The 27,000-nt window shown below is 37.2% G+C and overlaps 1 protein-coding gene across 1 annotated transcript in view; it reads right to left on the reverse strand.

Moving 5' to 3' along the window:
* LOC113592069 (mucin-2) overlaps window positions 1-27,000 on the reverse strand; it is a 35,526-nt gene extending 8,526 nt beyond the window's left edge. Inside the window, exons 1-37 of the mRNA XM_035523713.1 lie at window positions 26,976-27,000; window positions 26,736-26,795; window positions 26,160-26,421; window positions 25,772-25,886; window positions 24,098-24,185; window positions 22,538-22,647; window positions 21,542-21,752; window positions 20,738-20,863; window positions 19,778-19,895; window positions 19,543-19,678; window positions 19,268-19,366; window positions 18,871-18,937; window positions 18,568-18,702; window positions 18,308-18,469; window positions 18,108-18,202; window positions 17,707-17,833; window positions 16,872-17,127; window positions 16,627-16,676; window positions 16,412-16,533; window positions 15,736-15,887; window positions 15,385-15,523; window positions 14,419-14,526; window positions 14,021-14,200; window positions 13,423-13,662; window positions 12,460-12,616; window positions 12,107-12,235; window positions 11,417-11,564; window positions 11,171-11,214; window positions 10,878-11,060; window positions 9,054-10,349; window positions 5,151-5,333; window positions 4,075-5,015; window positions 3,216-3,630; window positions 2,472-2,912; window positions 2,088-2,378; window positions 1,050-1,303; window positions 89-257 (exon numbers count right to left, since the gene is read on the reverse strand). Coding sequence (XP_035379606.1) covers window positions 89-257; window positions 1,050-1,303; window positions 2,088-2,378; window positions 2,472-2,912; window positions 3,216-3,630; window positions 4,075-5,015; window positions 5,151-5,333; window positions 9,054-10,349; window positions 10,878-11,060; window positions 11,171-11,214; window positions 11,417-11,564; window positions 12,107-12,235; window positions 12,460-12,616; window positions 13,423-13,662; window positions 14,021-14,200; window positions 14,419-14,526; window positions 15,385-15,523; window positions 15,736-15,887; window positions 16,412-16,533; window positions 16,627-16,676; window positions 16,872-17,127; window positions 17,707-17,833; window positions 18,108-18,202; window positions 18,308-18,469; window positions 18,568-18,702; window positions 18,871-18,937; window positions 19,268-19,366; window positions 19,543-19,678; window positions 19,778-19,895; window positions 20,738-20,863; window positions 21,542-21,752; window positions 22,538-22,647; window positions 24,098-24,185; window positions 25,772-25,886; window positions 26,160-26,421; window positions 26,736-26,795; window positions 26,976-27,000 — 7,834 coding nt within the window. The remainder of the gene's footprint in view (window positions 1-88; window positions 258-1,049; window positions 1,304-2,087; window positions 2,379-2,471; window positions 2,913-3,215; window positions 3,631-4,074; window positions 5,016-5,150; window positions 5,334-9,053; window positions 10,350-10,877; window positions 11,061-11,170; window positions 11,215-11,416; window positions 11,565-12,106; window positions 12,236-12,459; window positions 12,617-13,422; window positions 13,663-14,020; window positions 14,201-14,418; window positions 14,527-15,384; window positions 15,524-15,735; window positions 15,888-16,411; window positions 16,534-16,626; window positions 16,677-16,871; window positions 17,128-17,706; window positions 17,834-18,107; window positions 18,203-18,307; window positions 18,470-18,567; window positions 18,703-18,870; window positions 18,938-19,267; window positions 19,367-19,542; window positions 19,679-19,777; window positions 19,896-20,737; window positions 20,864-21,541; window positions 21,753-22,537; window positions 22,648-24,097; window positions 24,186-25,771; window positions 25,887-26,159; window positions 26,422-26,735; window positions 26,796-26,975) is intronic.

The following is a 27,000-nucleotide window of genomic DNA, read 5'->3' on the forward strand; positions in this document are numbered from 1 at the left end:
TAGGTTTTGAAATTACAGATTAAAATATATATTACCCAATTAATGCTTAGTGAGAGAGAAATAAGGACTGATTAAAGCCCAAACTCACATTCACATTCATAATGGAAGCAACAGTCTGAATCCTTGACTTTCACTGGAGGAAAGCCGTTCTGACAATTTGGTAGAGGGGGATTTGGATTGGCACACACAGGATGACCCAAAAAGGAACCATTTGTGCATGTTTTAACCACACAATCTTCAGTCCAAGTTTCTCCATCCTGTTATTGATGATAAAGAAATAAATAAATATTGTTATCTTCAGCCCAGTCTGTATCAGCACCTGTGCCTCATTTTTATGTAAATACACATTTATTTCAGTCTAGGTTTTCTGTAGAAGAATACAGTTAACAACCTTATTCCACTTTAAACACTGTTTTAAATCACAGGAACAATAGTAATTTTTTTTCACGTTTGATTATGACCCATAATTCTATAAAGGTTTTTAGATCATTTTTATGTAAAAACACATTAAGACAAGCTTGGAAAACTCTACAACTGCAATAAATGAATAAATAACCTTCATGTATGATGAGCTACCTGATGAAAGAGCAATGTATACAAACATCTTGAAAATATTCTTTTTCACTTCTTAACTGGTGCATTTATTGCATATATATATATATATATATATATATATATATATATATATATATATATATATATATATATTTTTTTTTTTTTTTTTTTTTTTTTTTTTTAGTTTTATTTTGCCAGGGCAGGTTCAGTTCTAACTGAAATATAAAGCATAAATTTTAGATACAAGTGTATATCAAATTTACTGAAATTATCAAAATGTAGGGTAGTTTTAGCTCAGTGGTTAAGGTACTTCACTTGTAATTGGAAGGTTACTGGTTGAAGCCCCACCACTGCCAAGTTGCCACTGTTGGGCCCCTGAGCAAGACCCTTAACCCTCAATTGCTCAAGTTTTACTCAGCCATAATTCTAAGTCGCTTTGGATAAAAGTGTCAGCTAAATGCCATAAATATAAATGTGAAATGTATTCAAATTACCTTTCTTGGTGGAATAAGGTATTTGCAGCCTGGATTAGGTGTAGGCGTAGTAACACTGGACTGTGTTGTAGTAGGTGGGGTAGTAATACTGGAATATATTGTAGTAGGCAGGGCAGTAGTACTAGAATGTGATATAGTAGGTGGGGTAGTAGTTGCAGCACACGGCTGTGGCTTCTTGTCAACATTACACAGTGAATCACAATAAGAAGTGAAACACCATCCTGTTCCATCAGATTCATTATACATGAAAGACCCTAGATATGGAAGTGGTAAAAATTGGATAATTAATCTCTCCCTAAAAAAAAGCAATGAAGTCAAGTTTCTATATGCTTAATAACTGCATGTTACGAGTGAAATGTACAGATCATTCAAGAACTAATCATATATGTAAATGGAAATTATTGCCAAGTAATTAATGGAAATATAATTCACTATTTCAACAGCAGTCTGAACGAAGAGTTTTTTTTTTTTAATTTCTCAAGTCAAAAAAAAAAGAAAACAGGACTAAGAAATTGTAAAACACTGTAAATACTAGCTGCTTTCATGATTTTATTGTATATCAGAGGAAACTGATCATTTGTTAGAGAATCTATGCATTCATTTTCAATCGACAAGAAAGAAATGGAGAAATTCTGATAAAGGAAATGTTCATTTTGGTTTTGTAAAGCAGCCAAATAAAAGATTAAATGATCCTTACAGTAAAGCAGCGTTGACTGACATAAAATCTGTATGTTGGTACTTTTCTTTGCCAAAAGGTATACAATTATCAGATGCAATTGCTCAAACTGCTAACTGCTCCAATTCTGTCGTTAAACTATTATAATTTATTGTCTGATTTATAATCATAGATATAGAAGTCCTACATTTATTTTTACCTAGAAAGCATGCTTATTCCTGGACAAAATTGCAAATACATAAATGTAAAAAATAAACACTTAATTTTAAATTAGTGGAGATTGTTACCATACATAGCACGACAAGCTTTGCAGTTTACTGGCAGTATTATTTACAGTTATTTGAAACTTAAGGAGTACTTGCCTGGGGGGAAAGCATTATTCAGGTACATGCAGACACAACTTACTGTAGTTGTGATAACCACTTGGGATCCTGTATGTTTTGTTTCAGTAACAGGTGGACCGGTGATTACATTGAATGTTGTTTGTTTACTGGTAGAGTGTGTGGAAGTGAACATTGTTGTTTTAGTTAGCTCTGTGGTGGGAATTACAGCTGATGTGCTTGTAGTAGCCATTTGTTCTGTTGTTATGGCTAGTTGCTTTGTTGAAACAGGAATTGTTGAAGACACTATCGTGGTTGTAGTTGTGGACATTTCTGGTATTGTGGTACCAGAAGTTTCTGTCCCTGAGGTTTCTGTTGTAGAACCCACTGTTGTGCTTGGTTTTTCTGTTGTGCTCTCTGTGATGCCTGTGCTTGATATTGGAGTTGCTGAAGTTACAATTGTGGTTGTAGTTGTGGCAATCTCTGGTGCTTTAGTACCAGTAGATTCTGTCCCTGAGGTTTCTTTTGTAGAACCCACATATGTTACTGTTGTGCTTGGTTTTTCTGTTGTGCTCTCTGTGATGCCTGTGCTTGATACAGGAGTTGTTGAAGATACAATTGTGGTTGTAGTTGTGGGAATCTCTGGTGCTGTAGTACCAGTAGATTCTGTTCCTGAGGTTTCTGTTGTAGAACCCACATGTGTAACTACTGTGCTTTGTTTTTCGGTCGTGCTCTCTGTGATGCCTGTGCTTGATACAGGAGTTTTTGAAGATACAATTGTGGTTGTAGTTGTGGGAATCTCTGGTGCTGTAGTACCAGTAGATTTTGTCCCTGAGGTTTCTGTTGTAGAACCCACATGTGTAACTACTGTGCTTTGTTTTTCCGTTGTGCTCTCTGTGATGCCTGTGCTTGATACAGGAGTTGTTGAAGATACAATTGTGGTTGTAGTTGTGGCAATCTCTGGTGCTGTAGTACCAGTAGATTCTGTCCCTGAGGTTTCTGTTGTAGAACCCACATGTGTAACTACTGTGCTTGGTTTTTCGGTTGTGCTCTCTGTGATGCCTGTGCTTGATACAGGAGTTGTTGAAGATACAATTGTGGTTGTAGTTGTGGCAATCTCTGGTGCTGTAGTACCAGTAGATTCTGTCCCTGAGGTTTCTGTTGTAGAACCCACATGTGTAACTACTGTGCTTTGTTTTTCGGTTGTGCTCTCTGTGATGCCTGTGCTTGATACAGGAGTTTTTGAAGATACAATTGTGGTGGTAGTTGTGGGAATCTCTGGTACTGTAGTACCAGTAGATTCTGTCCCTGAGGTTTCTGTTGTAGAACCCACATGTGTAACTACTGTGCTTTGTTTTTCGGTTGTGCTCTCTGTGATGCCTGTGCTTGATACAGGAGTTGTTGAAGATACAATTGTGGTTGTAGTTGTGGGAATCTCTGGTGCTGTAGTACCAGTAGATTCTGTCCCTGAGGTTTCTGTAGTAGATCCCACCTGTGTTACTGTTGTGCTTGTTTTTTCGGTTGTGCTCTCTGTGATGCCTGTGCTTGATACAGGAGTTGTTGAAGATACAATTGTGGTTGTAGTTGTGGGAATCTCTGGTGCTGTAGTACCAGTAGATTCTGTCCCTGAGGTTTCTGTTGTAGAACCCAGATGTGTTACTGTTGTGCTTGGTTTTTCTGTTGTGCTCTCTGTGATGCCTGTGCTTGATACAGGAGTTTTTGAAGATACAATTGTGGTGGTAGTTGTGGGAATCTCTGGTACTGTAGTACCAGTAGATTCTGTCCCTGAGGTTTCTGTTGTAGAACCCACATGTGTAACTACTGTGCTTTGTTTTTCGGTTGTGCTCTCTGTGATGCCTGTGCTTGATACAGGAGTTTTTGAAGATACAATTGTGGTGGTAGTTGTGGGAATCTCTGGTACTGTAGTACCAGTAGATTCTGTCCCTGAGGTTTCTGTTGTAGAACCCACATGTGTAACTACTGTGCTTTGTTTTTCGGTTGTGCTCTCTGTGATGCCTGTGCTTGATACAGGAGTTGTAATAGAAGGCTCTGATGTTGAAGTTTCTAGTGTAGTAGTAGTTGTTGGTGATGGTGTTGTACATTCTTTGTTAACTTTGTTGTTACAGCACATTACCCGGATCTCATAATTAAAACATGCTATTCCTGTCTGATTTGAATTTTCACAAATCAGACCAATAGAGGCATTACATATAACTATTTGACCTAATTCCCTTAAATCTATGTCTTCATATTCCTTGGCCCTACATTGAATGTTCATTGGTTCCTGACAGGGAATTTTTCTTAAGCTCCACATTGCAGCAATAGATTCAATTTCACCTCCGGTTGGAGAAGAATCAGGATAGCTTGAGTCTAACCACTCTGACCACGTGCACTTCATACAGCTAGGAGGTGTTATAGTTGATATCTCTATGATACTTGTGGTTGTTGAGGGAGATTTTGAAGATGCAGTTATAAACGTTGTTGCAGTAGTCTCTTTTGTGCTTGAAGTAGCCAGTGGTGTTGTAGAAGGAGTCTCTGATGTTGGTGGTGATATTTTCGTTGAGGTTTTTGGAGAGACTATAGTGCTTATCAGTGTTGAACTTTCTGTAGTTATAAAGGTTGTCTGTTCTGTTGTTGGTCTGGATGGTTGCGTTTCTGTTGTTAGTGTTGGCTGTGCTGTAGAGCCACTAGGTTGTGTTGTTCCTATGGCTGGTTGTGTTGTAGTTAGTGGAATTGTTGAAGACACAATCATGGTTGTAGTTGTTGGAATCTCTGGCAGTGTGGTACCAGTAGTTTCTGGCCCTGGGCTTTCTGTTGTAGAACCCAGATGTGTTACTGTTGTGCTTGGTTGTACTGTTGTGCTCTCTGTGATGCCTGTGCTTGATAGAGGAGTTGTTTTAGATACAATTGTGGTTGTAGTTGTGGGACTCTCTGGTGCTGTAGTACCAGTAGATTCTGTCCCTGAGGTTTCTGTTGTAGAACCCAGATGTGTTACTGTTGTGCTTGGTTTTTCTGTTGTGCTCTCTGTGATGCCTGTGCTTGATACAGGAGTTTTTGAAGATACAATTGTGGTGGTAGTTGTGGGAATCTCTGGTACTGTAGTACCAGTAGATTCTGTCCCTGAGGTTTCTGTTGTAGAACCCACATGTGTAACTACTGTGCTTGGTTTTTCGGTTGTGCTCTCTGTGATGCCTGTGCTTGATACAGGAGTTGTTGAAGATACAATTGTGGTTGTAGTTGTGGCAATCTCTGGTGCTGTAGTACCAGTAGATTCTGTCCCTGAGGTTTCTGTAGTAGACCCCACCTGTGTTACTGTTGTGCTTGTTTTTTCGGTTGTGCTCTCTGTGATGCCTGTGCTTGATACAGGAGTTTTTAAAGATACAATTGTGGTTGCAGTTGTGGGAATCTCTGGTGCTGTAGTACCAGTAGATTCTGTCCCTGAGGTTTCTGTTGTAGAACCCAGATGTGTTACTGTTGTGCTTGGTTTTTCTGTTGTGCTCTCTGTGATGCCTGTGCTTGATACAGGAGTTTTTGAAGATACAATTGTGGTGGTAGTTGTGGGAATCTCTGGTAATGTAGTACCAGTAGATTCTGTCCCTGAGGTTTCTGTTGTAGAACCCACATGTGTAACTACTGTGCTTGGTTTTTCGGTTGTGCTCTCTGTGATGCCTGTGCTTGATACAGGAGTTGTTGAAGATACAATTGTGGTTGTAGTTGTGGCAATCTCTGGTGCTGTAGTACCAGTAGATTCTGTCCCTGAGGTTTCTGTTGTAGAACCCACATGTGTAACTACTGTGCTTTGTTTTTCGGTTGTGCTCTCTGTGATGCCTGTGCTTGATACAGGAGTTGTTGAAGATACAATTGTGGTTGTAGTTGTGGGAATCTCTGGTGCTGTAGTACCAGTAGATTCTGTCCCTGAGGTTTCTGTAGTAGATCCCACCTGTGTTACTGTTGTGCTTGTTTTTTCGGTTGTGCTCTCTGTGATGCCTGTGCTTGATACAGGAGTTTTTGAAGATACAATTGTGGTTGTAGTTGTGGGAATCTCTGGTGCTGTAGTACCAGTAGATTCTGTCCCTGAGGTTTCTGTTGTAGAACCCAGATGTGTTACTGTTGTGCTTGGTTTTTCTGTTGTGCTCTCTGTGATGCCTGTGCTTGATACAGGAGTTTTTGAAGATACAATTGTGGTGGTAGTTGTGGGAATCTCTGGTACTGTAGTACCAGTAGATTCTGTCCCTGAGGTTTCTGTTGTAGAACCCACATGTGTAACTACTGTGCTTGGTTTTTCGGTTGTGCTCTCTGTGATGCCTGTGCTTGATACAGGAGTTGTTGAAGATACAATTGTGGTTGTAGTTGTGGCAATCTCTGGTGCTGTAGTACCAGTAGATTCTGTCCCTGAGGTTTCTGTTGTAGAACCCACATGTGTAACTACTGTGCTTTGTTTTTCGGTTGTGCTCTCTGTGATGCCTGTGCTTGATACAGGAGTTTTTGAAGATACAATTGTGGTTGTAGTTGTGGGAATCTCTGGTACTGTAGTACCAGTAGATTCTGTCCCTGAGGTTTCTGTTGTAGAACCCACATGTGTAACTACTGTGCTTTGTTTTTCGGTTGTGCTCTCTGTGATGCCTGTGCTTGATACAGGAGTTGTTGAAGATACAATTGTGGTTGTAGTTGTGGGAATCTCTGGTGCTGTAGTACCAGTAGATTCTGTCCCTGAGGTTTCTGTAGTAGATCCCACCTGTGTTACTGTTGTGCTTGTTTTTTCGGTTGTGCTCTCTGTGATGCCTGTGCTTGATACAGGAGTTGTTGAAGATACAATTGTGGTTGTAGTTGTGGGAATCTCTGGTGCTGTAGTACCAGTAGATTCTGTCCCTGAGGTTTCTGTTGTAGAACCCAGATGTGTTACTGTTGTGCTTGGTTTTTCTGTTGTGCTCTCTGTGATGCCTGTGCTTGATACAGGAGTTTTTGAAGATACAATTGTGGTGGTAGTTGTGGGAATCTCTGGTACTGTAGTACCAGTAGATTCTGTCCCTGAGGTTTCTGTTGTAGAACCCACATGTGTAACTACTGTGCTTTGTTTTTCGGTTGTGCTCTCTGTGATGCCTGTGCTTGATACAGGAGTTTTTGAAGATACAATTGTGGTGGTAGTTGTGGGAATCTCTGGTACTGTAGTACCAGTAGATTCTGTCCCTGAGGTTTCTGTTGTAGAACCCACATGTGTAACTACTGTGCTTGGTTTTTCGGTTGTGCTCTCTGTGATGCCTGTGCTTGATACAGGAGTTGTTGAAGATACAATTGTGGTTGTAGTTGTGGCAATCTCTGGTGCTGTAGTACCAGTAGATTCTGTCCCTGAGGTTTCTGTTGTAGAACCCACATGTGTAACTACTGTGCTTTGTTTTTCGGTTGTGCTCTCTGTGATGCCTGTGCTTGATACAGGAGTTGTTGAAGATACAATTGTGGTGGTAGTTGTGGGAATCTCTGGTACTGTAGTACCAGTAGATTCTGTCCCTGAGGTTTCTGTTGTAGAACCCACATGTGTCACTACTGTGCTTTGTTTTTCGGTTGTGCTCTCTGTGATGCCTGTGCTTGATACAGGAGTTGTTGAAGATACAATTGTGGTTGTAGTTGTGGGAATCTCTGGTGCTGTAGTACCAGTAGATTCTGTCCCTGAGGTTTCTGTAGTAGATCCCACCTGTGTTACTGTTGTGCTTGTTTTTTCGGTTGTGCTCTCTGTGATGCCTGTGCTTGATACAGGAGTTTTTGAAGATACAATTGTGGTTGTAGTTGTGGGAATCTCTGGTGCTGTAGTACCAGTAGATTCTGTCCCTGAGGTTTCTGTTGTAGAACCCAGATGTGTTACTGTTGTGCTTGGTTTTTCTGTTGTGCTCTCTGTGATGCCTGTGCTTGATACAGGAGTTTTTGAAGATACAATTGTGGTGGTAGTTGTGGGAATCTCTGGTACTGTAGTACCAGTAGATTCTGTCCCTGAGGTTTCTGTTGTAGAACCCACATGTGTAACTACTGTGCTTGGTTTTTCGGTTGTGCTCTCTGTGATGCCTGTGCTTGATACAGGAGTTGTTGAAGATACAATTGTGGTTGTAGTTGTGGCAATCTCTGGTGCTGTAGTACCAGTAGATTCTGTCCCTGAGGTTTCTGTTGTAGAACCCACATGTGTAACTACTGTGCTTTGTTTTTCGGTTGTGCTCTCTGTGATGCCTGTGCTTGATACAGGAGTTTTTGAAGATACAATTGTGGTGGTAGTTGTGGGAATCTCTGGTACTGTAGTACCAGTAGATTCTGTCCCTGAGGTTTCTGTTGTAGAACCCACATGTGTAACTACTGTGCTTTGTTTTTCGGTTGTGCTCTCTGTGATGCCTGTGCTTGATACAGGAGTTGTTGAAGATACAATTGTGGTTGTAGTTGTGGGAATCTCTGGTGCTGTAGTACCAGTAGATTCTGTCCCTGAGGTTTCTGTAGTAGATCCCACCTGTGTTACTGTTGTGCTTGTTTTTTCGGTTGTGCTCTCTGTGATGCCTGTGCTTGATACAGGAGTTGTTGAAGATACAATTGTGGTTGTAGTTGTGGGAATCTCTGGTGCTGTAGTACCAGTAGATTCTGTCCCTGAGGTTTCTGTTGTAGAACCCAGATGTGTTACTGTTGTGCTTGGTTTTTCTGTTGTGCTCTCTGTGATGCCTGTGCTTGATACAGGAGTTTTTGAAGATACAATTGTGGTGGTAGTTGTGGGAATCTCTGGTACTGTAGTACCAGTAGATTCTGTCCCTGAGGTTTCTGTTGTAGAACCCACATGTGTAACTACTGTGCTTTGTTTTTCGGTTGTGCTCTCTGTGATGCCTGTGCTTGATACAGGAGTTTTTGAAGATACAATTGTGGTGGTAGTTGTGGGAATCTCTGGTACTGTAGTACCAGTAGATTCTGTCCCTGAGGTTTCTGTTGTAGAACCCACATGTGTAACTACTGTGCTTTGTTTTTCGGTTGTGCTCTCTGTGATGCCTGTGCTTGATACAGGAGTTGTAATAGAAGGCTCTGATGTTGAAGTTTCTAGTGTAGTAGTAGTTGTTGGTGATGGTGTTGTACATTCTTTGTTAACTTTGTTGTTACAGCACATTACCCGGATCTCATAATTAAAACATGCTATTCCTGTCTGATTTGAATTTTCACAAATCAGACCAATAGAGGCATTACATATAACTATTTGACCTAATTCCCTTAAATCTATGTCTTCATATTCCTTGGCCCTACATTGAATGTTCATTGGTTCCTGACAGGGAATTTTTCTTGAGCTCCACATTGCAGCAATAGATTCAATTTCACCTCCGGTTGGAGAAGAATCAGGATAGCTTGAGTCTAACCACTCTGACCACGTGCACTTCATACAGCTAGGAGGTGTTATAGTTGATATCTCTATGATACTTGTGGTTGTTGAGGGAGATTTTGAAGATGCAGTTATAAACGTTGTTGCAGTAGTCTCTTTTGTGCTTGAAGTAGCCAGTGGTGTTGTAGAAGGAGTCTCTGATGTTGGTGGTGATATTTTCGTTGAGGTTTTTGGAGAGACTATAGTGCTTATCAGTGTTGAACTTTCTGTAGTTATAAAGGTTGTCTGTTCTGTTGTTGGTCTGGATGGTTGCGTTTCTGTTGTTAGTGTTGGCTGTGCTGTAGAGCCACTAGGTTGTTGTGTTGTTCCTATGGCTGGTTGTGTTGTAGTTAGTGGAATTGTTGAAGACACAATCATGGTTGTAGTTGTTGGAATCTCTGGCAGTGTGGTACCAGTAGTTTCTGGCCCTGGGCTTTCTGTTGTAGAACCCAGATGTGTTACTGTTGTGCTTGGTTGTACTGTTGTGCTCTCTGTGATGCCTGTGCTTGATAGAGGAGTTGTTTTAGATACAATTGTGGTTGTAGTTGTGGGACTCTCTGGTGCTGTAGTACCAGTAGATTCTGTCCCTGAGGTTTCTGTTGTAGAACCCATATGTGTTACTGCTGTGCTTGGTTGTATTGTTGTGCTCTCTGTGGTGCTTGGACTTGATATTGGAATTGGTGAAGGCACTATTGTGGTTGTAGCTGTGGTAATCTCTGGTGCTGTAGTACCAGTAGATTCCGTCCCTGAGGTTTCTGTTGTAGATCCCACCTGTGTTACTGTTGTGCTTGGTTTTTCTGTTGTACTCTCTGTGATGCCTGTGCTTGATAGAGGAGTTTTTGAAGATACAATTGTGGTTGTAGTTGTGGTCATTTCTGGCATTGTGGTACCAGTAGTTTCTGGCCCTGGGCTTTCTGTTGTAGAACCATATTTAGCTGTAATTGAACCAATATGTGACAATTTCTTATCATATGTTTTGCACAAAGCATTTTTAAAATCAACTACTAATTTAAAATGTTCCCAAACATTTGATGCTATTTGATGCTTAGGATGAATTTCTGTCACATTAGCTTAAATCAGCTATAATTAAATATGTATTCATCCAACAGTAACAGGTCTAAAGGCATTTACTTTTGAAATTGTATTTCAGGTCACAGATTTTTATGTAGTCCTTTGGAACCTGTAGTCAGTGTACTTTTTGTGTTCCTAACATACAACAGGCAATCAGCTTTGTAAAGCCCTTTGGCTGAGGTGTGTTTAGAGATTTAACAGAATGAAAGTGATTTGGAAAGTGAAGGGTCCCTGAGAACTAAATGAAAAAATAAAGGTTTAGGCTACTTTTACATTTTTGTAAATATCCCTGCCAACAACAACAATTTTTTAATCCAGTATATTTTAATAATAATTAATAAACATCCCTTTTCATAATGAATTCTTGCTGCAAAAGCAAATGCTGTACTTACCAGTTGTAGTGAATGTAAATGTTGTGGTTGTAGTTGTTGTAGTAGTGATACACTTAAACATGTTCCTCACAATTGTTCCATTGAGCCCACATGTAGCATCAATACATGTACCATCTCCATCATGTGTGTAATACAGTTTACTTCTTATTGGGTATTCTTTTCCATCGTACATGCACTTGCAAGCTAAATCAAGAGGATGTTGACAGTGATAAAACAAATAAGTGAGATCATACTAGCAAGTAATTTCTATATAAAGGTAAAAAAATTGTTACAGTTTCATATAATTTGCTTACCTTCTTCATTGTAGAAACACGAAAGACCGCTTGAGATACATTTGCTAAAAAATGACAAATTTTTTTAAATGCCAAAAATAATACCATACACTGTTTTACACACGATTGTTTTTAAACATTTGCGCTAGCTTGCTTATCCTTAAGGGCATGGGGACATTTTGTTTGATGCTTCCAACTGTTTTGAATCTAAGTCTCAGTTTTAACAAGACAGCTACAAAGAAGCAGAAATGTGATGTTGTAATATACCATGAATAGCAATTTTCCTCTGAAGCAACAATATCTCCCACTTTATAGTGAGTGTTATCCACGTAGCAGCCACACTGATCTCTTTCAACACACTTCATTGTTGTCTCCTCCAGGTATGGCCTGTCTGAGGGGCACTGGGGAAAGCATCCTACAAAAAAACAGTCATAGTGTTAATGAATGAGATTACTAGCTCAGAGTTTAGATTACTAGCTCAGTGTTTAGCTAAACTACATATCAGTACTCTAATAAGTGAGCAGAGCTTTGATAAAAGTGAAAAAGAAAAAGGCTGCTACATAATTGAAATGTTTGTAACACACGTTTTCAAGAATCTGTTGTTAAAGCATCATAATAAGCTATTAGCCTCTGTGGAAATGTAACTCTTATGACACATCAGTGTCTACATGTTTATAGTATTGTCAATGCTATTTATTGTCAGAGCAGTCAATTAGCGTTCAGACAAAAGATAATGAATCCCTTAAAACACTCAAGTAGGCAAGACAGTTAAAATTCTGCTTCTTGCACTTTTGTTTATTAGTGCAGTTGTTCTCAATATGCAGAAACTCCTTTGAAGTTTGCTGTTAATGGGACATATATAATAGCTTATAATAAAGTTATAATAACTTTACGGAGGAAAAAAGTATAAATGAGGTATGGACAGCAACCTGCAAGTATTAGCCAAGAAAGCCTTACCCTCTAGTGGAGGAATTTTATTGAAGCAGACTCCTGAGGGGTTCTCACAAGTCTTCATGCAGGATTGTCCACAAGGCTTATAGTGCCACTCACAGCCTTCACGTGAATTATAGTAGTCACAAAACAAAGCTGTAGGAAAAGATTAAGTCAGTTTATGGCTTGTCAAGTTCAAAAACTGCATTAGCAGAACTTTAGCCTTACATAAAGTTCTATTGCTGTTAGCATCTCATTACACTTATTTCATTTTCAGTGTCAGTTAAAAATACTTATCACATGTCAATTTCTACGTATCACATCTAAATTTATTAAAAGTGTGCACTGATTAAGGTATTGGTTTTTGCATTTTGACTCACGGCAAATAGTTGGGCTTCTCCACAGTACACAGACTCCCTGTTCACTGCATGCAGCCGCATAGGCTGCCACTGCAGTACAGAAACACTCACAGTCACCACCAGTGTCACATGCACATGTGTCTTGCACACACGTATCATAATATTGAGTATGGTCCACCTGTATGCAAAAATTGAAAGCAGAGCAACTCAATATAGTCAGTGGTCTACACTTGTGTTTATGCTCAACTACATGTTATATGATTTTTGTAGTATTTTTGTAATACAAATCGTATTTTCAGAGAATTTGTAGTTTGTATTTTCATGACCTGAGAATAGGTTACTTTTATGTCTGTTTAATCCATCATATACACTATAAAACAGTGAAAGGCATGGTAGACAGAGAGCTAGGCATTGTTATAGCTCTAATATGGCACTGAAATATTGCTAGCTATAATCACACCTGCCACAGTCCCATTCACTCACTATAGTGATAATTGTCCACACCTATTACCATTGCGAGCTTTTTTGTTCTCACTATTTAAGCCCTGCCATCAGTGCTGCATATTGTCTAGCCTTCTGCACTTCAAGCCATATGGCTTATGTGTGCCTTCTTCTGCACCCTTCGTCATTTGACAACATTTGAGTTTTATTGCTGTGTATTCAGTGCTTTGTTTTGTAGCTTGCATATGAGTTCGTTATGGAGAATAAAGATGCTCCTGAACTTCACTCGCTCCCTCTGTGCTGCCAGTGTTAAAGGACCATTGCACTACATACTGATTTAATTTATCTTCTCTAACTCACTTGATTCAAACTCTCAAACGTTTATTAAACTCTTTATTAATTAAATTAATTTGGCTTGGCAGAACAGGGAAAACACAAAATGTAGGGAACTTTCATGGTTGGAACTAAGGAGTGATGTTAAACCTTACAGTCACAATTTCTCTTACTCTCTCTCTCTCTCTCAACATATTATTGGTTACTCACAAAGGAGTGACAATTCTCAAAGATGTCACTCTTGATAATGCTGCACTGTTTGATGGCCCAAGCCTGTCGGTGTGGTCTCATATCGCAGGAGCTGTTGACACTGTTGGCTTTGGGGCATGTCGGGGAAATTCTCCAGCTGTTTCCAAACTCGAGCTGTTCTACCACTTCTTCCCCACTTCGAGTCACAAAGTCATTTTTCCCATTCCCATCAAAGTTACCACACAGGCCACATACTTTTCCCTGTCATGGGGAAAAGGTGGTATGGAAAGTGTGAGTAAATGTGACTGAATGAATGACTGAGTAATTATTCTCTGATTAACAGAATAAATAAGTAACTGTGAAGAATGAATAGGAGAATGAATACATTTTAAAAAGAATAAACAAACATTGCATAGACATGAGATGTAGCATGAAATGTAGCATTTGGCATTAAGAAAAGATATTGTATGTGTGATGATGTGAGGCAGAATGCAAGTGCAAGTCGGTATATGGAAACAAAAAGGCATTTAATTAATAATAATTTAAAAACCTATAAATGAGCAAACAGAAAACAACAATAAATACATCCACAAACAACTATATATAACTTTCTGATTACCTTAAAAGAGGGACTGAGTTTGATCATTACACTTGTCTTCTTGTCCCAGAAAAGAGCTAGACCATTTTTCGCCTCAATGACCATGTATATCCCCACAGTGTGGATATGGTAAGGGATTTCTGAAACATTTTGATGATGTGTAACTTTAATATCCTCTTCTGACAGATGCAACTCTTGGTTCTGTAAATATAAATGGGAATGAAAAGTAAAAAATAACAGTGACAAGAAAGACAAAGTTTAAATAAGGTAAGAGGTTATTAGGGATTCAGCAGGTTTTCAGTAATGAGAGTTCATTTTCCAATTTTGAAAGAATTCATGTTGCACCTATATTGCAGTTGATAATAATATTGTAGAATTGACTTCTACCATTCTAGAAAGCTATTGTATGAGCTCCTTACCCCTAGATAAACTTTAATAGATTTGGAACAGGTGGTCCCAGTGGTGCCACAGGGGACATTCTCTGTGATGACGCGAAATGAACCATTAAGGCTGCTGCCACAGTAATCCTGCCAAGATGAAAGACTGTCAAATAGGATAGTTGATATGGCTGACTTGATGAAATGAATAAGTTAAAGCAGACTGCATTTTACACGTTATCAAGGAAGCTTTCAGTTTCAGGTATGTGAAAGTCACAGTCATAGCTTAATTTCATAGCCAAGGGAATTTCTATGTCAAATTGCTCTGAATTGAGCAGTAATAATAATATTCTTAGCAAATTCCAAAATTCCCCCATGTGTAGCATAACACAAGTTGCTTAACTAATATTTTATTTTGTTCAGTTTAATTTTGTGTTTATCATGTGACCCAGTATTAATCAAGCAGTTATTTAGGACATATGACATTTTTTGACATGTTCAGCAACAATTTCTTCAACTTCAGCAACAGTATATGCATATATACCTACAAGTTATGAATGAATACTAGTAGTAAAATTAAGTCTATGTGGAACATTCACTGGATAAATTGATCACTTAAGTCTCACAAATACCTACAAATTAATAAAATAAACTTTAGAGTGAATAAGTCTTTATTCACTGATTTTTTAAAAATGGCCACACATTCCATTTCACTGAGGAAATTTGGTCACCTCAGTCTATACACAATAAATAATTAATGTCATTAATTTCTTTGAACAGGAAGGTCTGAGTTGATATGGCCAGCTAACACGTGCCTTTTATGTTAAGCTTAACTGGAAAATAATTTATTCAGCAAAATCCTTTAAATATGTTAAGCTGATTTGTGGCATTTAATTTGAATGTATTTGATTGCATGACAAAGTTATACCATGAAGCATAATAATTTTTAAGATTGTGTAGCTTGTCAGTGAAAAAATTCAAGAACAAGATAATAAGCAAAAACATTACCTGCACCAACATGTATTCACAGTCTCCACTGAAAGAGTATCTCCTACCATCAAAACTCTTAAAGTGGCCATCACCATAGATAGAGCAAGTGCCAAAACACACATTATCTGTGCAGTCCCATTTCCGGTTTTTGCAAGTGCTGAAATTACATACCACAATTTGTAGTTAAGCTTATGCAAAATGTCATCAAAGAAACAGAGTTGAGTTCATAATCAATAAACAAATGCATTAGCAGTTAACATAGGCATGTAGAATTACATTTGCTTAGATTTAACATAACTTCCAATATGTTGACCATTTAAGATCAGCATTAACAGCAACCTGTCAGTGTCACCACATTAACTTGCTCACCAAGTGTTGCAGTCAGATTTAACGGTTTCTTTCGGTTTATAGGAGATTCCATTGTAAAAACATGGACAATCCTCTTCTTTCTGACACCCTCCTTGTCCATCAGCCAGCAGACCATTTGGACACACACACCCTGATTTACAGCCTGACCTCAACTGTGGCCCACACCATAGAGGGAAAGAAGATTTTACAGTCATGTACAGGGACTGACAATTATCCCAGTCCGTAATAATATTTATCAATGGCTCAGTTTATTTCTCATATCTAGCAATTAATTCACATAATCTGGAGCCTTCTTTATTGACATCAGTTAACACTACAGTTGGCCAGTCAATGCTCAAAACCACAGCAGTTATTCTGGAACAATATTTTCAGCTTTTATTTAAATGTCCCTCATATTTTATTTCATGTAACCAACCATAAAGAATAAGCATGCCCTGCGTGCAATACCTAATTCAAAAATAATTTAATGATTTAAAAAAAAAAAATGAACAAGGATTTGAAGCACCAGTTTTGTCTTGGACACCATTTATGTGAATGGAGACATATAGCTTCAAAAGCTTTAATACTTTTTCTGGCATGAGTGTGTCATATTACAATCAGTTGTGATCCATCTATTCACAAGATGATCTATTCATCCATCCACACCTCCACCTATTCTTCACACACATTTGTCTACCTTTGTCTGTTGATTTAGACACTGGTCAAAGTCCTGTGTCTTGCAGCTTTTCTGGCACTCTACCCCTCTCTCTCCAAGTTCAGCATTTGAACAGTTGAAGTACACCATAGGATATTTGCAAGCTAATAAAAAAAAGAACATACAATGCATAAATAGTGTTGAAGCAAAATCCATTTACATACAACTATATAAGAAAATTTGGATTTAATGCTCACTAGGAACGTCCTGCCGTCCAGTGCAGTGCAGCTTGCCGTAATTGCAAGTGCTGTGATAAAGTAAAATAAAGTAGGACTTAAAGTCATATATTCTAACAAAGATGAAACATCTTATTGGATAAATGTTTATTAATATGCATGTGATAATTTTATTAATAGATGACTGCTAGAAGTGAGTTGAGTCAAATATGTTATAATAGGATAAAGTGTTGTGCACAGGTGACCCAGTCAGGGAATGTTTATACCATGTAACCCCGTCCTCGATGATGACATTCATGGGGGCCACAACCTTATTGTTGCTGTAACAGGGGCAGCTGGAGGGGCTAACACACTTGCCCTCATCGGTGAGGTAGGTGCCTCTAGCACAGCTGCAACCATCCAATGGTGTGTGAGTCACCAGACAGGTATGGTCCTGGCCACTGAGAGAACGGCAGGTGGTCCCACAACTGCTCACATTATAGAAGTACTCCATATCGCTTGGACAATCCTTGGAATATGTACCTTCACAAAGTGAGACAAATTTGCTTTTATTGTGAGAATTCCATATTTTTAGAAAGGTAAACAAAATTTCTACTCCGAGGGTAGACCTGTTTGTTTTTAGTAAATTAAAACAGTTGCAAACTGCCATCAGTACTCTTTCCTTTTCTAGAATCTACCATTTTAACAAGAGGAAATACATAACAGGCACAAATGTGCAAACATACCTATAAGGCCAAACCACAAAACTAGCAGCTACAAGCGAACATGCAATTTGATCTGAGTATGTATTCTATTTGACTCCCAGGAGGATGAGCTACCAATTTACCCCTTTATGGCCACAATTTTAAGGGACACTAAAAGTGCATAAAAGTAAATTGCCTTGAAAAGTACTTTTTTGCTTATAAAAGGTTATAGAAAAATGGTAATTAAAGAAATGGAGTGCTAAATTTTGTTATTTTTAACCTTCATTTGAAACAGACCTTCCAATTTTGCTGTTAATACAATTACTCTTTGAATCAAACCATGATACTCCAAAGAAAACCTTGGGGCCCTCATTCTCTGATTAAAGATATTTATCGAATACTCAAAGTAGCACCTCACCACAGGCAATGTCTCTCCAACCATTGATCAGAACACCTTTAGCAGCACATGCACGAACATAGGATGATATAGCTGCACACATGCAATCCTCACTATTGACGCAGTTACATGAATCATACATGCACCTCTGCAGAAAATGAAGTAACAGAATTAATTTAATGCAATTCCATAAATGTCACAAAAGTATGTGATATTTGAACCAAAATTATTTTCCAACCCAGATGTTACGGGCCCCCAGACTGTTTGTTTGTTTGTTCGTTTTGTCCCAGCCCCCAGCACACCTTAACCAAATAGTCACAAACATAGAATACTTGAATAACTGTTCTGAGAGCTGAGACTGAGCACAAGGATCCCTGAGGACTGAGTTGGAAAATAATTCTAGCTTGTGCACCAAACCTTACATCTTTGTAATCTTTTGGGTCGACCACAACATGACATTTGGCAAAAATTCCGTTAGCGTTACTAATCAGGGTACACCATTCCTTGGCATATTTCTCTATAATAACACAAAAATATTAAAGAATTACAAATAAAATGTAAAAGCTCATTGTTTAAAACTATTATGCTGAACTTACATAGATATAAAAGTTAAACACTGTACCTTTTTCAACACTCATACTACAGGGGTCTTGCTTATTCATGATAGCATCTAATTTGCAGTTAACCGACCACTTGTCGGCAAACGACATCGCTATGCTCTCTTTAATCCCTGAGTTTGTCATAAAGTCATCTTCATCATTATCGTTAAAGTTCCCACACAGACCTATGGGGATGTAACGTATTAGTCATGAAATGGAACAGTTCAGCACATGAGAATGGTTGCAGATGCTTACTGGCCTACAGAAGTTGATGGAAACACACCGCTTAATGCTGTCTTGCTTGCAGAACTGGCCACAATGTACAATTGCATGACTGGAACTAGTTGGATCTCTAGACGAAGATTTGATATTTTGGCAATAATAAAGAATGTAGAAGACCTGAAGATTGTCACTTGATCTGAGAGAAAAATAAGAGAGCAATGCGTCATCAAACACCACAGCTTACCCACCAATTGATCTTTATTAAGCATTGCTTTTAAATCTGGAAATGTACATAGATAGATATCCATAACTCTAAGACACTGTAATTTACTTTAGGTAAAAGATGTCAGATTGGAAAATTCACCATTATAAATTGGAAGCTTGGATGGGAAGCCATTCACTTCTACAGTGCCACTGGATAAGATAATTATCTGTTTAGAGGACATAAAAATTACAAAGTAATTGATAAAAATTAATTTATCTTATAAAATGTCATAAAAAGTGTAATAACTATATTTGAGTTTCTGAATTGACCACCAAGTAGAAAATTGCACCATACACTAAACAATGATGAAAGATGAAAACCTAACAAGATTACATTAAATGGGAATGGAGATATGTGTTGTGATACATGATACATTGTGATAGTATGATGAACTCGTTTTGAAAAGTTGAAATATTACATGAGATATTGAAATAATCAGTTTATGTTGCCAGATTTACAGATGACCTCAAATGTTTAATTAGCTCAGAATGCTTACAGTAGTTGTTGAGATGGTCAACATCACAGTGTTCAGACATGTTACAGTGTCTGTCTGACCACACTGCACCAGATTCCCCCATACAGTCAAATCCTTGTCCTGTAAAATAAAAGTACATTTCAAATATTTCTACTACTTTACTACAATACTCTTCCTGCCACAACTATTATTTGTATTCCAATTGGTCTAACATTACAGAGCCCATTTTGATATATCAGTCACTTGAATAAACAACTGATACCCCCTTGGTTTTAAATGAGTGCAATAGCAGTGACCTTGGTTAGGGTGTAGTAGCACTTTCCATGGAAGGTGTAAGCTTTGCCATCATATGTAGTGACGTGAGACCCTTTCACTGTGCATGTGCCAGGACAGTCAAAATGCTTACAATGCCATCGCCCTTTAGAACACTCACTGACATACAGAGAGTGGGGAAGACAGTAAAAGGTACAATTTGTTTAAAATGTGTGTGTAGGCTATGTGTGGGTGTGGGTGTGGCTGTGTGTTACTTACCATTTATGACAAGGTTTTGTGTATGATTCTCCAGGTTTAAATTTTTTTCCATTGTGGCTACAGGGACATTGATCAACAGGGATACAGCCAGTTTTCCCAATATCATCAAGCACAGTGCCTATAGAAATAGATCAGCAAGTGTGTTTAATTCACTGTAGAGGTTTTGTAGATTTATGGTATGCATACCAGACTTTTAGATGAATATGCAGTGAGCGACATCAAGATATAAGGGAGCAGTTTGCAAATCCAAGAGATCACCCTACCCAGGTCAAAGGAGTTCTTAATAAAATAAACAGTACTTTCTACTGATTACTTTCAGAGTAGATTACTCCATTATACTAACACAGGACCAGCAGTCTAAATGAAAGGTCCACTTGCAAAAGTTCTCAATAGAAGTCTATACAGATTAATCAGATAGCTGTAATAAACACAAGAGAAAGCAGCGTAAAGTTCAGTACTGTATACTTTAATAGCTGTGCAACATGTTACTGAATTGAGCAAGATCGAAAAGAATAGTTAGTATATGCTTGGTGAACTGCAAAATCCAATTTAAATATTTCACATTGTGTGCCTATATTGGGATTACTAGTTGTACATGTTGGTTATTCATTTAACCTTTTCATGGTTAATTGTATCCTTGTGCTATTTACAAATCCATAAATGTTTATTTTTTAGTTCCTGGGAATAAGAACTTGGGAATAATGTGCTCTGAATATTATAATGTGTTCTGAATATTATGAGAGAGATATTAATCAAAGAGTTCCCAAATGCCTTTTTTTATTAGCAACACTTTTTCCAGCATATTTCCCTCAGAGCTCTGAATTTGTTTGTTCTTTAAATTTTATTAAATTATTTATTGAATTATTGATGTATATGGAAAGTCAACATTACTGCTGAATTAATATACAATGTGGGTTATTTGTAAGTGTCTGTTACTGGTGTTCATAAGTAGTGGGTTACCAGCTGGGCAGAAACAGCCATCAATGCAGTGATCTGTACAGAGCTGGATCCCTTCTTGGTTAGAACAGGTGTCTGTGCATGGGATCTCACACTCACTGTGCAGCATGTTAAATGGACAGTTTTTTGCTACACAGGACAAACAAAACATAATATTAGCACTCAAAAGGTAACAACAAAGGTAAAAATGAAAATGATGTTCTTAAATTTTTTTAACCTTCATTTTTTAAAACTTTAAATATTTAGTAGCAAATTATCCCCCATTGCCTGATAGTAATTAGTAATATTGATTATTACTTATAGTACAAAAAAATATATATATTGTTGTGGTGGCATTTGTTGGCACTAAATCCTAAAGAACACACTATGCAGCAAGGACAGACGGTCAGTGTTTCGAAATAAAGCCACCATAGTGTTTTGGTTTGGTTTACATCCTAAAGATCTCTGAAAAACAATGCCACTATAAAGCACAAATATTCAAGGTGTTCTTAGTTCTGGACCACTGCCACAACCCCTGGTATTACACCTGTAACTTCCCTGCATCACACTACTGCTACAGAATAAATGAGGATGTTCCACTAGTCTCTGCATAGTCTTTTGTATGCATTCCTGTGCCATTAGTTCATATTTTGTATTTCACCTATTTTAATTATAGCTCCTGTAGTTTTGTTCAGTTGTACCCAACCTGCGTCTCCATACACTTCACTGACTGTGACAGTCACCTTTGTCAAATAAATATCCCCTATGGTCCCCAAAAACTGCTTTGCAGATAACTTCACCATGATTTTAAGTTCTACAGGTACACACCACAGAATGTGTCTGTCCTCCATTTCTGGGGTTTGCCACCTGCATGGGCACACTGGCGTGAGAACTCAGTTATTGTGTCACAGAGACATGTGGTATTGCTGTTACAGTGACATGCATCTATTACACATGCATCCATAAAGCCTTGAATAGATAGTAGGTCCTGGCAGCTGTTGAATGCTGGACTGGAAAGCAAGTTGTGACATGTAGATATCTGTTAAGAATGAAAAGAATTATTAGATAGTACTTCCTTATCATCACCTCATTATTCAAGGAAAATTTCTAGCTAGGCATTAGTCAAACAGTACAAAATTTTTAAAAATGCTGATTGTTCATGTACTTGAAGTTATTTAGTAATTACTAGATAAAAAGCATCTTTGGGTCCTTGAAAAGCAGTATATAAATACAATAAATTCTTATTATTAAAACATTAAACTAAATATGAGCACTCAAATGATGTCCTAGGAAATTATTCTAGAAAAGTGTTACATCTGTCCCTCCCTTCACACCTGCCCCTGCGTCTATGGACTCCAACTCCCATGATCCTGATATTAATCATCCTGTCTACCTTGTCTAGTCTAATCTGATCTTAATTGTCTTGGTATGAGTGTGTGTGTGAACGTGTGTGTGTATTCCTGCATGCCCAGCTATGGATGGGGCTCTGTCTTGGGTGTTACCCTCCTGACCCCTCCTGCACCCTAAAGGTTTGAGTATGACAGATTCTCCCCTCTTCTCTTGACTGTGGAGTCAAGCATCATATAAAAACGGCAAAACAGATATGCTATCACCTTAATTAACTACCATTGAATATAAATACTAGATTTATATTAATAATAGTCAGGGTTGGGTGAAGGTTTGGGTGAAAGTGTGCAATACTCCCATCATTCTCAGTATGCCAGGTATTACATAGCATAAATAATGAATTGAAAGAATGAATGATTAAATAAACAAACAAATAAATATATGTTGACATTTCACTTCTTGAATGACAGTTCATACCTCGCTCTGGCATTTCTCAGAAGTCTCATGCTCATTCACTTCCTCACACATCTCAGTTGGTGCATCCAGCTTCCATTTGTGGCCATAATCATTTGAATTTAGCCTTGCTCCTTTAAGATGAATATGAAAAGTTAATTAAAATTAAAATAAAGTTATATGTTTAAGCAGCAATTTGTGGACTACAACAGACTTAAAAATACATAATAACTGCAGAGAAAAATATGAACTGTTGAAAGAAAACATATTAACACTTTATCCAGTTATATAGAGTATATAGTGGCCTGATGATATATCTGCTTTTGAAATACATTCATCAAATTCATTGTCTTTGCCAACAGAATCAGCTAGTACACGAGTAGTACACAACAAGCCATCACATTAATAAAATTGCTGAAAGAATTTTATCCCTCTATGTACCTCAGATTTAATAGGTCAAAAATAATTTTGTAAAAGTGTAAATAAATGTAGAAAACAAATGCAATTCCATTCAGTAACACAATCTGCTTTAAGCTCTCTTTTTGTAAAGGATTTTGATAACTTAGCAGAAATGCATTAGTTCCTTGCTAGTGCAGTACCTAGCCAGCAAATGAACAACAAAGCATAGCCTAATTAGTCTTATAATACATTAGCTAAAGTGAGGGCATTGTGAGTAAGCACAAGTCTTTTTTAGACCTTAAGAGAAAAATTATTGAAATCTTCAAATCTTTCTAGACATCTACCCTGCAAAAAGTAGGTTTTAGGTTACTTAGCCTATACCCAATGTAGTATGCGTAATAATGACTGTAATAACAGTATATTTATGACTGTTAAGACTCTTATTATGGTCATAAATATGCAACTAATTGCAGGCATGAAAACGTGAGAGGAGTAAAGCTGCCAAGTTAAAAGAAAAACCCTGTTGTAGGTGATTCCAAATTCATCCTAACCAGTCGGACTTTTAACCCCACAAAATGAAATTCTGTTTTACGTTATGTAGGATGACCATTCCAAATTTCAATCTGTAACCTGGTGTCTCGAGTTATTTTTTAAATGTGTGCTGTCTGTCAAAGACAATGACAATTTGATAGCAGAACCACTGCCAAAAACCTTCATACAAACCCGGGATAACCAATTATTTCAGAAGTCTGTATACATATCAAATAATAAAAACATAGCCAATTGCATTTGTTGTTTTTTGCAAAATGGTCAACATAATTGAGTCACTATGCATCATAAATTCATATGATTTAACAACTTTACCCTCACTCCATATAGTGACACTTGTTTGTTCATTTAAGTACCATCATCAAAAAGAGTATAATTTTTTTGAGGAAATATGATCTCATTAGCAAATTATTATTCTTAGCAGTAGCAATGTGGTATGTCAAACATGCGAAGCTGAATATTCCATTCCTCACGGAGGCCGCAAATTATATTAATCAGCATATTAAATAAATAAATAGTTAATTAAAAACCTAAAACAAAACACAAAGTTAGAGCGCATCTAACTTTCAATCTAATATAGTAATTACACTATTGTTTCTACAGCTAATTATTTGTAACTACCAAAATAAGTCTCACCATTTTCTATGAACTCATCATATGTAATGCCATTGAAGTCTCCACAGAGCCCACAAGTCTGATTCCTGTACTTTGTGGATAGTTCAACCTGATAAGTAGGACAAAATACATGTCATTCATAGCACTTACATACAGATAGTGAATATAAGAATAGTTTTGTAATGCTGGATAGTCTTCATTGGATATTTTAGTTCATAAACAGCTAAGCATTATTATTTGCATATCACCTCGTTATCTAATCCATTTCATTTAGTGTTTAAAAGATGTGAGTACATATCATAGGCTAAAAATAGGAAACCCACACCAGAACAATTGCAGTGATGTTCTAATACTTAAAATGATCATTTCCCTGGCAAAGTTTTCTGTAACATTTCACCAAATGTACATGTTTTCTGTTTAACAACCAACATCTCTTATGCATAACTAGGAGAAACAACAATGAATCATTGTTTACGTTGTAATAAAACTTTTAGGGGGAAAAATAAACTGAAATAAATAAATGTATGACACTACTTTTTATGTAAACTGGGCTTCAGTATCTCTAAGTAATGATGGAATCATTTGACCAGTATAGGTGTTTCTGCTAAGAATGTTTTTGACCTTCCTTTCAACTATGTAGAATCATAGATTTCTGAAAGAGAAAAACAAGTAGTTGTTGCCATTGGCACAGCTAATAGATCCAAATAAACCAAACAAACCAATAAATAAATAAATGTACAAACAGTCTACACACAAATATTGTTTATTAAACCAAACATAGCTTGTGTCTGCTGCATTATATAATTATATTCTAAATCATGTTATATGTTCTTTCAATCCAGTGGTATCAAAATATTAAATAGCACTTTTTAATTTTCTTTAATTTGAGTGAAGTGGATATATTTCCTATAACTGTACAAATGACCTGTATCCTTTTTAAAAAGTGCAGGTTTTTGGATGCAATAATTGCAACATAAAGCTGGAGGCAATTTAAATAATGATATTCAAGGAAGAGTTCTAGAATCACCAATAAAAGCAAAAGCATGGGCCTCTTAAAATTATTTAAATTGCCTTTATAGCCACAAGGTTATAGATATTATTTTTTATTATTTTAATAATATTATTAAAAATTGTATTCTGAGAACTCTTGGATGTCAGGTAGAATTATTTTTTGGTTCTTGAACTACCATTCCTAACAGTGATCAGGTTGTATATGAGGCTTTGTGCTGTAAAAAGTTAAAGAAATTGTCAAAGATGCGGAAACTTCTTGGTTGGATATACTTCTTCATACAGAAGTAAATCAGTGCAGTGTTTCTTATTCTTATGAAAAGTTTCCCTATTTGTTAGGACGATCACAGGTTTGGTTGGTATCCTGTTTGACTTTGTTTGACTTGTCTTTGTTTGTATAAACACACTTTATGTGAACAAGTGCTGTTGCATTTTGTCTCTGAATCTTGGCAAGTATGGCTCCATGTCACACTTGTGTTCTGACACTGACAGAGTGATCAGAAGACTGATTAAACTGCTTTACAGCTGATATTCATTTCCTGCATTCCATCCGTCAAGTATGCTTTGGTAAACTTGTTCATTTCATCATGGATAAGATCAAAATAAGAGTTCAGATCCATTTAGACTCTACTTTGCAAATATACTGTATGTACTGCAATGGTAATGAAAACAATAGTTCAACTGTACCGAGAGTGAGTTGACTTCATCCCAAAAGACTGTCAGTTCCAACTTGGAACTTATCTTAATGTAACTTGTAGTTTTCTCAAAACGCACTCCACGCTGAAAGCTGGGGAGGGTCACTCTGGATAAAAACATTTAAGAAAAGACACATCACATAATCAAATGACCACAAGGTCAGTTTTAGTGTGTTTTGAACAATTCAATACTGCATCTTACACAAGATAATAATGTCATTTTTAATTTTAAATTTTTTTTAGTTGGTTAGTAATTCTAGTTTTATTTGATTATCTAGTAGAATTCTGCAAACCAGAGGAATTTGCAGGGGCCAGTCATGTTAGTATTAGTCAAAGATCATTTAGCTTTTTTTTTTTTAAGCCAAAAGAAAAACACTCACTCTTCGTCATCCAGGGTAATACTGCCATTGAGAAGCTTAATAACAGTTCCCTCAAGCTTTATGGTAAAGGAAATGATGGTAGGAATGTTGTTGACATACTGCCTCCTCAACTGGATATTAAAGTCCATCTTAGTGCTATCACACAGGGTGGCCAGTACATAGTTACACGTATAGGGTAGTTGGAAGAATTCTCCATCAAATGTATTGAAATGGAAGTTTCCCCATGTGCTGCAGATCTGCCCATTGTGACCCACAGTCACTCCTGGTTAAAACATTAACATGTTTTCTTAAGATAGATTGAAGTATTTCTTTAGATGTATTGCAGAGTAAAAATTAAGAGTTTTAGAAATAATATTTATATAATATATTTACCTTTACCACCTATCACCTTTGTTACTGGCAACATGGATAATTAATGTGGAAGAAAAACCAGAGAGACCATTCTGATTATTGACCAAATTACTCATTAATAGCAATTATCTGGAACATTGTAACCCATCGAAAAAGGGCCTTGTAAATATTATCAAGTAATAAATTATTGTAGCCCTGTCTATATTAATACACTTAAAGGCATACCTGCTACCCCTGGTATCATCTCAGTTGACTGGCTTTCAGAAGAATCATCTGAAAAAAGATCTGAAAAAATGAGAATATCCATTCAGATTATTGAAGTACTTCACAAATTCTTTATAATAGCTCATTAATCAGCAATAATCCAGAACATTGTAACCCTATAATGGCCATGACAATGGTTCATTAATAGAAATTGTCTAGAACATTTTAACCTACTCTAAAATGGCCATTAAAAAGGCATACCTGGTGCTGCTTGCATCTCCTCCAT

Source organism: Electrophorus electricus, chromosome 2, assembly GCF_013358815.1.
Source record: "Electrophorus electricus isolate fEleEle1 chromosome 2, fEleEle1.pri, whole genome shotgun sequence".
Classification (NCBI taxonomy): domain Eukaryota; kingdom Metazoa; phylum Chordata; class Actinopteri; order Gymnotiformes; family Gymnotidae; genus Electrophorus; species Electrophorus electricus.